General features: G+C 42.6%; 1 protein-coding gene across 1 annotated transcript in view; it reads left to right on the top strand.

Annotated features, from left to right (window-relative positions):
• The window catches only part of ARHGAP12 (Rho GTPase activating protein 12), a 207735-nt gene that overhangs the window by 175862 nt on the left and 17755 nt on the right, over positions 1–14118 (top strand). Inside the window, exons 13-16 of the mRNA XM_068235694.1 lie at positions 2445–2543; positions 4456–4573; positions 12674–12793; positions 13635–13733. Of these exons, the coding sequence (XP_068091795.1) occupies positions 2445–2543; positions 4456–4573; positions 12674–12793; positions 13635–13733 (436 nt within the window). The remainder of the gene's footprint in view (positions 1–2444; positions 2544–4455; positions 4574–12673; positions 12794–13634; positions 13734–14118) is intronic.

Here is a 14118-nt window from a genome sequence, read left to right on the forward strand (position 1 = left end):
GCAGGACCAATATAATCTTGCCTCTGTATCCAATCAACTTGAATGTGTCCCCACCTTGTTGCTCTCACTGCATCCAGCAGTGATGATGCACTGCTGTACAGAGCATCAGTACGCCCGTCAGTCAGTGCTGTCTCTTGTCCTTGTGTACTTGTGTATTGCACACTGAGCAATGCTTGTGAAATCCAATCAGCAATGCAGCCATGTGCTCAAGCCCTAAGAAAATCTTTGAGGGCCCCTTTCCTCTGGGGACGAATCTGCAGCTTTTCCCCGCAGGGGGGTTGGGAGGGGTAACGCTGCCTATTCAGGCAATGGCATGCCATTCAAATTACATTGTGGGGGGATTCTGGATGGCATGCACAGTTTCTTGCCTACCTATAGCTGTGCTTGGCACAACTAAGCGATTCGAGTACGTACTGGCATCACTGCAAGTGCTGACGTTAGTCCAGCAAGACACGCTGGCTCAGTGGAAATTGGCACTAATTTAAGAGAATGTTTTGACTGCCCTATTGGAGGAATCATTTTAACACCTTAAAGTGGACCTGAACTCAGAACTCCTCTCTGCTCTAAAAGATACACAACAGAGCAATCGCCGCACAAAGCGATGTTGTGAGCGTTTTGCGCCTTTCCTATACCTTCCATTGTAACAAAATTTGCCCTAAAAATGGTACAGGCAGCACTTTGCTGATGTGAACTCTCTCATAGGGAATCATTGCAAAAGCGCTTTCAGGGCGATTTTGCAAATCACCGGCGCTTAAAAAATAACGAAAAACACCCTAGGTGTGATCAAGCCCCCTAACTCGTATAGAAATTCTGAACTGCCTTTTCATGTTCTCCTATTAATGCCTATTAAGCGCTTGCATAATCAGTATGTGTATATTTAATTGGCAAGGCACTCCGCTCCTCCAATGAACTTCGCCTGACCGCCCCCCGCATCACCCAGTCCCATGCACGCCTCCAGCTGCTCCAACACTATGGAACTCCCTACCTCCACGCATTAGGGCAGCCCCCTCCTTCAACATCTTCAAGAAGGCCTTCAAAACTCACCTTTTCATTCAAAGTTCAATGGAGCTCAATGGCTCTTTCGCATAGATAACTGGAGTTTCTTAACTCTTCCAGTACTGGAAACAATATTAGACTCATGTCTCTGCTACTAATGTTCTATTTCTGAGCTGTACTACACAAACAAATCATTATATCATAATTATTGTTTTTTTTCGCTTCAGTGTCTCTTTAACTTAAACAAAATCTGAATTACATACATGTTTACAGAATGTAACTTCAGTCTGACCTGATAAAACTGGAGAGAGATTGCTTTTCAGTTCGTTGATATAGAATTTTGAAATGTGTGTTTGTAGTACTAATGTAACAATTACCACAAATGTCTTGGGTGGCGTAGCAATAAGGGATGCAGAGGTAGCGACCGTACCAGGGCCCCTGGACCAAAGTTGCCCAGTAGTGGCCCTGCTTCAGACGCTTTATTAGCTCTTTATTGTTGATGATCACCTCTATATGCTTTGACTAGTTGTAACCATTAATAGACTGTTCTCCTCCCCAGCCTACACTGCACCACCACACTGTGGTTGTCCTTGGCAAGGTTTGGTGCTCCATATCACATGGACAGAGTGCTTAACCACTTCGCATCCAGATCTTGTTTCCCACTTATGGACCAGAGCAGTTTTGACAGTTTAGCTATGTCCTTATTTCATCAGAAATAACTTTATCCCTACGTATGACACAGAAAGGAAATCTATATTGTTTTTTCTTCAAGACAAACTAGGCTTTCATTCTATGCCACTTTTTCCCTCGAACAATTTTGTTTTCTATGAATTTTAATGGGAAAACAAGGAAAAAAATAGAAAAAACACATTATTTCTCAGTTTTACCAATTTCAGCTTAAAAAGAAAAAGTGCTACTGTAGATAAAAAACCCACAAATTTTGTTTGGCTATTCTTACCGTTTATCACAAAACTTAGATTAGGTTCCTTTCACATTTTATGGTGAAGATATTTGATTCTGAAATAATACTACAGAGTGTATTTTTCACTATGAATTGAGAAAATAAAAGTATTTGTAATGGTAAGAATCAATCTCATTAGCTCAGGATACATCTATTCCCGTTCACCAATTAGTGCTGCATCAGATAGTGCCAGAAATCCAATCCTGCACAGCACTGCTTCTGCTACAAGACGTATATCTACTGACTCATAGCTTAGATGAAGTCACAGAGGACGTAGATATACTGCAGTGGTGGATAAAGTGGTTAAGGGGGCCCAATGTAAAACTTGCACTGGGGCCCAGAGCTAGATTGTTGATCAATTTGTGCACAATTTACATTACACAAGCTTCACGTGGAAAACGGGTAGCAAAAACGTAGAATGTTTTGTACACTTAGTTGTCATAAAGACTTGGCTCATATATATTTAGACATATTTTATCGTCTGCAGGTTAAAACCAACTCGGGAACAGAGCTACTGATCCAGTCTGACAATGACAATATGATCAAAGAATGGTACACAGCACTTTGCAACACTGTTGGTATTCCGGTAAGATCATTCTATCATTTTCTTCCTGTGCTTGATGGTAATATGCTCAGAGACTTATCATGTAGACAATTCCATTTGCAGTTATGTCTTTTCCTGAACTTGAGATTGGAACTCCATGCAAATATGGACTTCACTTTTGCTCTTAAAAAGTTGTTAAAGGGGCACTTTGGAGAAAAATTGTAAAATTTAAAATATGTGCAAACAGACAAATAAGAAGTACCTTTTTTTCCAGGATAAAATGAGCCATAAATTAATTTTCTCCTATGTTGCTGTCACAGTTGGCAGCAAATCAGACAGATGCTACAGGTTTTGGACTAGTCCATCTCTTCATAGGGGATTCTCAGCAAGGATTTTATGCTTTATAAAGATATTCCCTAAAAAGGATTTAAACAATGATGCTGGCCAGCTTGGACAGAGCAACTGCCATTCACTAAGTGCTTTTGAAAATAAATATAACCCTGAGAATCCCCCATGAAGAGATGGACTAGTCCAAAACCTGTCGCTTCTGTCAGATTTCTACTACCTACTGTAAGTGACATTAACATAGGAGAAAAGTAATTTGTGGATCATTTCACTCTGGAAAAAAACGTACTTCTAATTTGTATATGTCTGCACATATTTAAAATTATAAAATTTTTCGCCATAGTGCCCCTTTTACATATTTTAAGTTATAAAGTCTAAAGTTACATACAGAATAGAAAACTAGCTAGTCTTTGTGTTCATTTGCACATTTGTTCATTTGAGATGTACAGTACCCAAGTCATAATTCTCATTCATAGTCTAGTGAGTTGTTCCTATGTTATCATTTTAATTGAGCGTGAGTTGTACCCAGGTCTGGCTGCTCCTTCATAGTCCAGTGAGTTGTGACCAAGTTAGGAAGCTCATTGGTATTCTAGCGAGTTGCGTCCGAGCTGGGGTGCTCATTTATAGCCTACCAAGTTCTTACCAATTTGTTTTACTTATTCATAGGCAAGCATGTTGTGCCAAAGTAAATTCTGCTTTTGGTTCCCATAAATATGGAGGCTACTAGTGCAATGGCATCCTGCATGCTCCTCTCATGAATGGTTTAGTTTAGCATACAACAGATTGTCTAAAATTCTTCTGCTTGTCCATTGTGAAAAGGATTTTCTCCTGAATGGGTATTTATAAGAATCTGGATTTACTTAAACTGATGACATAGCTGTTACACCTGTTTATTTATATTTCCCTACTTTAAAGCGGATCCCAGATGAAAAACTAACTATATCAAGTAACTTGTCTATATATCTTATCTAAAGTTTACACAGCAAATCTAGCTGCAAACAGCTTCAATAGAATATGATTATTTCTTCCTGTGATACAAAGACAGCAGCCATGTTGTTTGTAAACATTACACACAGGCAAGCTTATCTGCATCTTCTGTGAAAAAAACCTAAACCCCCCCCCCCCCTCCCCTCTGCCTCTGAAATCTCTGGCTAGTAATACCTCCCCCTCCTCCTGCCCAGACTGAGCTCCCATGAGCTCTTGCTACTGCCAAGGCTCTCTGAAAAACTGTGGGCGAGGCTTGTTTAGTTTATAGGGAATTCGAGTATTAAAACAAAAAAGTATTTGGCTTGAGGAATGCCCTATAAACAATAGGAAAGGAACACAATTATGCAATGAGTAAAAGTTCATCTCGGATCCACTTTAAGCATTTTGAGCTCAGCCATTCATTAGGTGTGAAGTGATATGTCTGCAAGATCACTTGAAGGTAGATTAATTTCTCATCTTCATTTCTGTTTATTACAAAGGAAGAGTTTGCATGGCTTCACTCCTTCTCCTGCAGTGGTGCATTATGGATATTTTTGGGCCGGAAAATATGCCCTACACATGTTTAGAATGGACTAGTGTTTTGTACTTAATGACCAATGTCTTTTGGTTTTCGTGAGTACAGATCGTAGAGTCGGAGGAGCCCAGTGACGATTATGTGCCTGATTCTCCAGTGGAAAAACAAGGAAAAGAGAAGTTCGATAAGGATAAAGATCATGAAAAAGATTCCAAAAAAAACAAATGTAAGTTTTACAGAATCAGATCATCTGATTATAATTATTCTAATGCTAGGTACACCCTATGAGATTTTCTGGCAGCTTTACTATAAGTGCGATTATTATCAACGTGTCCGAACGATTTCTGACTGTCTTCCGTGCACTTCTATCGGAAATTGATCGAAAAATGATCGACAATCAATCGAAAATCAGATCGGACATGTTGGAAATAAATGATCTGGCAGTAAATCTGCCTGAACATCTCATAGTGTGTACCTAGCATTACCATCAGAAAAAATCATTACAATGGATGTTGCATGCAGTACTAAGAAAAAAACAAACCTGAAAGCAGCAAGCCGGTTCCCAACAATCACTGGATTATAAAACAGCTGCTACTTTCCAAATATTAACTCTTCAGACTGACTTACACATGAGTTCAGACAGTCCTCCCCCTTCCCTCCTAGCAGAGTAAACCACTTACCTGGGTGATGCAGAACACCCAGGGACATCACAGGAAAGGGGGGGGGGGGGAGCAGAACTTTCAGGTTTTTGAAGAATGGCAAATTATTTGCATATTCACTCATGATGCCTTATTGATGGGGAGGGGTGGGGGTGGAGACTTCCTACTCATTTTAAAATAACTTGTGTTTCAGGAAGCCTGTCGGCTGACTATACACCGCAGGCCGATTCCCAATCAGTTCCATGCTGAAATAGATCTGGAAGCGGCCATGCGAAGCCGCCTTACTGGCCCGACACTGTGGACAATGTGCCCGGTGCACTATACTTTACCTGTCCGAGTCCCTCCTACATCCATAAACGTGCCCCAGGTAGTTTCTGACGTACAGGTGGGCGTGTGTGACGTCACACACACACCCACGTTATTCCGGGAAACCACGCGAGGTGCATGTATGGGCGGAGCCAACGGCGGATACGGACAGGTAAAGTATGCAGAAAGCAAGCCTACTGCACATCCAGCTGTATAAAGACTAGGACAGTTATCTCAAACTTTCTCTTGTATGGCAAGATAGTGCACCAAATAGCATGCCTGCATAAAACGTTTTATTTTTTCCATATTACCAAAAAGTCCCATATATCTTACTGCTCCAGAATACAAGGATTGATTTTGGATTATACAGCATAAGTGGCCAGGGCCGGGCCGAGGCATAGGCAGGAGAGGCTCCAGCCTCGGGGCGCAGTGTAGGAGGGGGCGCACAATTCATTCAGCTGTCATTCCTAATTGTGTATGAAGCAGAAAGAAATAAGAAAAGGGGATACATAGCAGTGACTGCAAGCCAGATAACTAGAGATTAAGGTGTTGGGGAGGTTGTGGGCCCTGTGGCCCTCTTAGTCTAATAGCAATCAGTGTGTGATGACTGGGGTGGGAGGGATGGGGGGGCGCACTTTGGTGTCTCAGCCTTGGGTGCTGGAGGACCTTGTCCTGGCTCTGTAAGTGGCACAGTCGCAACTAGAAAGGAGCATTAAGGCCTTGTTCACATCTAAAATTGAAATCGCTGACGACCACGATTTTCAATTTTTTTCCCCTCCCGGTGTTCCACTGCGCGCTGCGATTTTGTACAAAGCGCCTTTGCAGAGTGATTCCGTTTTTTCACTTCCTGGCGTCAGTCAGGAAGTGAACTCTTTCACCCGGAAATGAATAAATGCAATGTATTTATAGACGCACTGAGCGCAATCACCGGATAAAGCTATTTGTGAGCATTTTGCACTTTTCCTATACCTTTGTAGCAAAATCGCCCAGAAAATGGTACATGCAGCGCTTTGCTGAGTGGACGAAACGAGCTGATATGAACTGTCCCATAAGGAATCATTGCACTAGCGATTTCAGGGTGTTTTTTAAAATCGCAGCTCAAAAAAAAAAACCCGCAAAACGCCCTAGGTGTGAACAAGCCCTCAAAGTTTCAGGCAGGGGTCACATCTTGCCGAAAAAATACACATAATGCTTCCCAGTGCACAATCACAGTGCAGTGGTAGCTGTGTGCGTTTTTCCCTGCAGCAGCAAAACAAATACCGGCACTGCTGCTGTTTTCGCACACTGTGTGGGATTCCCTATTGCCGATAGCTGTTTTCAGCTGTTGGCAGCCAAGAATGCAAATTCAGAAACTGACTGGAAAATGGAGCAGGATTTTGATTGGCTGCTGAGAAACAGGCATATGCAGATCAGGTGTTTCTGACGTTGTCAGATGTGATATTTTAGATTAGCTGCATGCTTGTTTCTGGTGTGATTCAGACACTACTGTAGCTAAATAGATCAGCAGGATGCCAAGCCACTCATATTGTTTAAAAGGAAATAAATACAGTATGGCAGCCTCAAAATTCTACTCACTTCAGTTTGCCTGTGACAAAATTGCAGCTGAAATAAAAACTTCTTTACAAAGAGGTGTGAGGCAGCTGTATATGGGTGCAGTGCTGTTTTGGACTCTCGTGTTTATAGTATACATGTCAAACTCCCAACCATAGGCCAGATCAGGCCCATAGAGCCATCAGTTTGGCTTGCAAAAGGTTTCACCACTTTGCATTACTTTATGTTTTTGACTATACAACTTGCTTTTTCTTCCCCAAAAGTGGGGGAAAAAGTCACTGCGTATTATAGTGCAAATGCAGGGTGTTCCTGACTTGTGAATGGCTTCCAATATGAACCGCCAACCCGCCGCAGTGTCGGGGACTCCCTGTACTGTGCCCATGCAGAGGAGGGCACAGGGGGACAAATGGAGGACACAAAGGGGCATAGAGAAGGACAGGGGTAGACACGGGGGACAGAGGAGGACACAGGGAGACACAAGGTACAAAGGGGAGCATAATCCACCACCCCTTTACCATGGATGCACCAGGTTTAGTATTCATTTTTGTTTTCTAAACCTAGGTGCGTCTTATGGTTAGGAGGGTTTTATAGTCCGAAAAATACGGTATGTTTGGCCCACTCTAGACCACCATGGAAGCTATATTGGAGGTGAAGCCCTAGATCACCAGGGAAGCCATATGGGGAGGTTGGGGGAAAGCACTAGACACCAGGGAACTGTATTGGTTAGGGGGCCACTAGACACCAGGGAACTTGTAAAAGGGTGGTAGGGAAAACGGCTAGACACCAGGGAGCTGTATAGGGGAGGGGGGAGGGCGATTAGACACCAGGGAACTTTATAAGAGAGGCAGGGTGCCACTAGATATTGAGGTTGGTCGGCGACTTCAGAATTAGAATCAATTTATTTTCGCCAAGTAAGTTTGCACCTACAAGGAATTTGTCTTGGCAGTTGCTTAACAAACACAAACAAAAACAATACAAGGACAGACCGTGTGAATATTACAAGTCAAGGACATTATAAGTATAGTGGCAGTAAGCAATGTGAGAATTGTTCATGTTTAGTTCTGTGCTGATTACTTTCAGTCCTAGCAGCTCTAACGTGGTTCAGCATTAAGTATGGCTGCCGCTTGAGGAAAAAAGCTGTTCTTGTGTCTAGAGGTTTTGGTAGCGATTGACCGGAATCTTACTCCTGAAGGCATGCGCTGGAAGATGGAGTGAGCTGGGTGAGAAGGGTCAGAGGCAATTTTGGTTGCTCTCATTCTGCACCTGCTAGCGTAAAGATCCTGCAGGGAAGGTAAGCTACAGCCAATTATCCTTTCCGCTGATCGGATGATGCGCTGCAGCCTCCCCTTTTCTAATGCTGAGCAGGAGCCGAACCATACAGTCATGGATGATGTTATGGTGGATTCGATGATTGCAGTGTAGAACTGCACCATTAGATTTTGAGGTAGGCCAAACGTTTTCAGCTGCCGTAGATGGTACATTCTCTGTTGTGCTTTCTTCACAATAGTGGCAGTGTTGTTGTCCCATTTTAAGTCGCTTGAGATCGTGGACCCAAGAAACTTGAATGACTCTACTTGGGTTATTGTGGATCCATTTATGGTTAAGGGGAGGTGCTGGGGTCCCAGTGTTCAATTTCGGCCCACTGTGTATTTGAGTTTGACACCCCTGTGGTAAGCGATCAACTTACTATAACAGTTATAGTAAGTTGATCGCTTACCTCTGGATTTCCCTTAAGGAGCCCATACACACAGCCGATTTTCTGGCCGACCGATCGATCCCGATCGATCGATCGATCGATTGATCGTTTGGCCAATCGACCGATCGATGGCCGATTTCAATCGATTTCGATGGATTTCCATCGACCAGGCAGGATGAAAAATTTAGGTCGATCTGATGAGATTGCTTATCAGTTTGCATTGGCCTTAATGGAAATCTGATGGCAAAAAAATGCCATCAGATCGAATTTCAATAGATTTCAAACTGAAATCTATTGGAATTCTATCCTGGTAAAAAATGTTCTAAAAACGCATCAGATAGATCATCAGATGCATTTCTTATCTATCTGCTGCCAATCTGACGAGTGTATGGGCACCTGTGGCACTTGTAATGAAGCTCCCCCAGTGTTTGTGAATGATCGGGTGCAGGGAGGCCACATTTGCTTCCTTTTTTACAGTGGTTCACCTTCTCAGCAATGTTTCTACAGTGTACCTCAACCAAGGCTGGATTTACCAGGCACGTGCCTACTGGGGCCTGATGATGGAAAGGCGGCTCACTCCCCTCCAAGGGGTCCTACCTTCCTCCTACCCTATGCAGATTCCTGATGAGTGTCAATAAGGTTTACTCACCCTGCTCTCAGCATTCTACCTATGATGGACAAGGGAAGTGAGGGAGAAGTGACAGCTGGGACAGCCAGTACACTTGTGGTGCGGTTCGTGGAGGTTTAGGTTCATGAAGGGCAACGTCTGAGGTGCCAGAAAATCTGTGCCTACAGGCTCCTGTGAGGTAAATCCGGGCCTGACCCTAACGCAGCACATAGAAATGTACAGAGCTCTGTAATCCATATCAAGCAGCTGCATCTCTCTCACATCTCTAATAAAGGCGGCAGAGTAATTGATTTTGCTTCCTGCGCTGTGTCATCACTGCTGTCTGCACTGCCTTATTAGATATGCCGGATGGAATAGTACTGGGATAGCTTATTTCCGTTGGTTTGTAGGAGGCTTGGATAATGTAATATGGACTGAAGTGCAGCAATTCCAGGTTAGGAAATGTCAGTACTTATGAATTTGGGGCTGTACAGTCTTTGCGCAGGATTTCAGGTATTCAGTTTAAAGCAAGTCTGCGAGGAAGGTAAGTTTAAGAGTTAACTAAAGTAGCGGGAAGCATCTGGATGCTGTTTGAGCCCACTACTGCTGTGCAGGATCCCATTCTTCTTTGTGAACCGATCATGTCCAAGTAGGAGCAAGATCTGTATTGCAGTTTGCGCATGTGAAATTACAATCTGCGCATGTCCAGTAGAAAGGAACCAGGAAACTATATAACTTTTAGCATCTAATGGCCAACAAAAAAAAAATCATCCAAGGTTATGCTGGATAGCTGGTGTCCTCCACTGATATTAACCCATTCGCGTTCCGTCGTTTTCACTTGAGCAATGTTCACCTCCCATTGATTAGCCTATAACTTTATCACTACTTATCACAATGAACTGATCTATATCTTGTTTTTTCCGCCACCAATTAGGCTTTCTTTGGGGGGTACATTTTGCTAAGAGCCACTTTACTGTAAATGCATTTTAACAGGAAGAATAAGAAAAAACGGGAAAAAATCATTATTTCTCAGTTTTCAGCCATTATAGTTTTAAAATAATACATGCCTCCATAATTAAAACTCACGCATTGTATTTGCCCATATGTCCTGGTTATTACACCGTTAAAATCAGGGCTGTGGAGTCGGTCCAAAAATCCACCGACTCCGACTCCTCAGTTTAGGATTCCACCGACTCCGACTCCTCTAATTTGCATATTACAATTTTGTTGATTAAAAGTATGTAACACGAAATTCGTCTCTTAACTGCCAACGCTTAGGAATTTTACAAGACAACTGAAGTGAGAAGGATATGTAGACTACTATATTTATTCCCTTTAGACTAAAACTAGTCCTTGGTAAGAGTACTTGTAAAAGGTACAAACCGGAACAAAGAACATCTATCAGGCCCTAGGCAATGTAAGTGTGGGTACATGTAAGAATGATGTGCAGGTACTCTGCAGGGGAATAAGGAGATTGAAAGTAAACAGACAACACCTCTGTGTTCAATGTGGACAGCATTCTCAGTGGATTCCCTGCAGCTCTGTGGGGAGTGCATATGTAGAGTATAGTACTACTGTGTAACAAAGTAAACCTGAGACAGATGAAATTAAAGTTTTATACATACCTGGGGCTTCCTCCAGCCGCCTTCAGGATAATCAGTCCCTCGATGTCCTCCACCACCACCTGGATCTTCTGCTATGAGTCCAGGTACTTGAGCCAGTCAGGCGTAGTGTGCATGCACACACTCCGCCGCCAGGAGCATACTACACCTGTGCAGCACTATTGCGCAGGTGCAGAATGTTCCTGGCTGTGGGAGCGGCATGCGGCCGGACAGCGCTGACTGGCTGAATTACCAGGACTCATAGCAGAAGATCCAGGTGGTGGAGGACAGCGAGGGACTGATTAGCCTGAAGGGGGCTGGAGGAAGCCCCAGGTATGTATGAAACTTTACTTTTCATCCGTCTCAGTTACCCTTTAATTTGTAGTCACCAAACCAAATTTTAATAACATATCACATTATTTGATTTCATCAGCAAAGGGAGTGCATACATTTGCATAAATCAGCATCAATGCAGAATTATTTCCATCTCGTTGACCATCTCTATTAGTGACACAGCTACACATCAGGCTTTATTCTTACAGCATAGATGTTATTTAGTATATATAAGAGATTCCTGTGTACACATCATATATACAGTCACAATCATATATGTATATCTGACCTTAAAAATACGGGGACTGCTTTATTGAAGCAGCACAAGTAACTAATTTTGACTGGTTTATTTCATTTTTGGGGACTAAGCACAGCTATTACTGTATATATACTGTATATATACATTATTTTAATGACTATTATCTGATAAATAGAACATTTTATCATATTTTCTATTTTAATTACAGTTACAAATTCATTAGGAGTCGGAGTCGGTGCATTTTTTCCCGACTCCGACTCCAGGCACCCAAAATTGCCCGACTCCACGACTCCGACTCCGACTCCACAGCCCTGGTTAAAATTTTGTCCCTATCACAATGTATGGTGACAATATTCTATTTGGAAATAAAGGTGCATTTTTTCCGGTTTGCATCTATCACTATTTACAAGTTTAAAATAAAAAAAATAGAAATATTTCATCTTTACATTGATATTTAAAAAGTTTAGACCCTTAGGTAAATATTTACATGTTTTTTTTTTGTTTTTTTTTTATTATTGAAATGGGATTTTTTTTATATTAAACATTTTATTTGGGTATTTTTGGGAGTGTGGGATGTAAGCCAAAGTTTTTTTTAATGTAAATGTGTGTTGATTTAAAATTTTTTTACTTTTTGTTGTAGTTTTACTTTTTGGCCACAGGATGGCGGCCATGAGTTTGTTTGCATGACGTCACTCTAAGCGTAACACACGCTTAGAGTGACGCATCGGGGAGGGAACGGCCAGAAATAGCGAAGCTTCCGAGAGAAGCTGTCGCTTTTTCAGCGGGGGAGAGGAATCAGTGATCGGGCACCATAGCCCGATACATTGATTCCGTGGCTACCGAATCCGCGGCCGGGAGTGCGCGTGCACGCGTGCGATCGGCCGCAGGAGCGCGCGGTAGCGCGCATGATTCCTGGACGTAGTTTCTACGTCCAGGAACCAAAATAAGTTAAACTGTTAATTATTGTCTTTTCTAACTTCTATCTTCGTAGACAATGATGCCTAATCCATCTCACCCCTTTCCCTCATACACCTAACCACCCCCAATTCTAACCCTATTATACTTACCTTCCTGCCTCAGCACTATTAGTAAGACCGCTAGTAGCCCTGGGAAGCTGACTGAAGGCACCACATGTAACGTTGATACTTATATTCTCCTTGTGCCCTGCTGTCACACAGTGCAAATTCAACTGCCTTGAGGTATTGTGTATAGTCTGTGGGAAACTAAAGTCCTTAGCATTGTGGTTCCTGTATATCCTGAAGAGACCAGAGTCCATGGTATCTGTTGTAAATCATGACCATTTTTATTTTCCAGCCATTAAACAAACACCCAGTATTGATAACGCTGAGCAGAAGAAGACAAAAACGAAATTAAAGAAGTTTCTCACCCGGCGACCTACGCTGCAGGCTGTGCGTGAGAAGGGCTACATTAAAGGTAAACTGGTTGTGGTTGCATTTAAGCTAATGGGAATTTGAAGGAAAAAATGAACCAGATACATACTTAAGAAGAGGGAAGGTCTGGGTCCTGTAGAGCCTTCTTTCTCCTCTCGCAGTGCCCTCGTTGCAGCACTGGCCTCTCCCGTTTGAATCCACCACCGGAGGAGGCTTCGGAAGTCTTCAAGTCTTCGGGGAGCTAAGTGCTTCCGAAGACAGGCAGCTCTGTACTGAGCCTGTGTGAGTGCGTGCTCGCGCAAGCGCAGTACAGAGCCGCCTGTCTTTTGGGAGAACCCGGGCTTCCAAAGGGGGTGGAAGGGGCTGGGGTTAGCGCTGAAACGAGGGATCTGTGAGAGGAGCGGAACGCCTCTATATGACCCAGAGCCTTCTCTCTCCTTAGGTAAGTATTGGCTTCATTTTTTTTTTTAAATCATAGTTCCCCAACCCTGTCCTCAAGGCCCACCAACAGTACATGTTTTGTAGGAAACCACAAACATTCACAGTAATTAGTGCTGCAGCAGATCTGATTTAACTACCTCTGTGGATTTCCACAAAACAAGCATTGTTGGTGGGTCTTGAGGACAGGGTTGGGAACCACTGCAAAAAAGCAAGGAGTAGATAATGTTGCCTATAAGCACAAGACATGTTTTTGCACACCAAAAACTGCTGTAAAAGACCCGGTTCTGGGGTACAGTCACTAAATGATGATAGAATGTATTACGTTGTGTAGTATGTGCAACTTGTGTTATACACACACTGTGTATTTCAGGTTTTGTATCTGTACTCGCGCTTTCTATTATCACCTGATGACTTTTCTTCCTTTGCGTTTATCTTTTTCACAGACCCAGTATTTGGCTCCAGCCTGGCCAGTCTTTGTCAGCGAGAAAACACTACAGTGCCAAAGTTTGTCAAGATGTGCATCGACCATATTGAAGCACAAGGTATGTGACAGCTCGCATCTTCATCCTCCATTAAACTAGATCCATTATTTGTTTAAAAAGTCACTAATTGCTTTGAAAGCATTGGCAGTTAAAGAATTCTAGTCTCATAAGGTGAGGAGCTACACAAGTAACTAAGTATGTCCAATTAACACTTTAACCACTTCTGCCCACAGGGTTGTTCATTTTTTGCATCTGAGCAACTTTCACCTCCCATTTGCCAATAATTTTATCACTATTCATCACAATGAATTGATCTATATCTTGTTTTTTCCGCCACCAATTATGCTTTCTTTGGGTGGTACATTTTGCTAAGAATTATTTCATTCTAAATCCATTTTAACAGTAATATTAAGACAGAAATGGAAAAAAATTCATTATTTCTCAG

The sequence above is a fragment of the Hyperolius riggenbachi genome, chromosome 5, assembly GCF_040937935.1.
Source record: "Hyperolius riggenbachi isolate aHypRig1 chromosome 5, aHypRig1.pri, whole genome shotgun sequence".
NCBI classification, from domain to species: Eukaryota; Metazoa; Chordata; class Amphibia; order Anura; family Hyperoliidae; genus Hyperolius; species Hyperolius riggenbachi.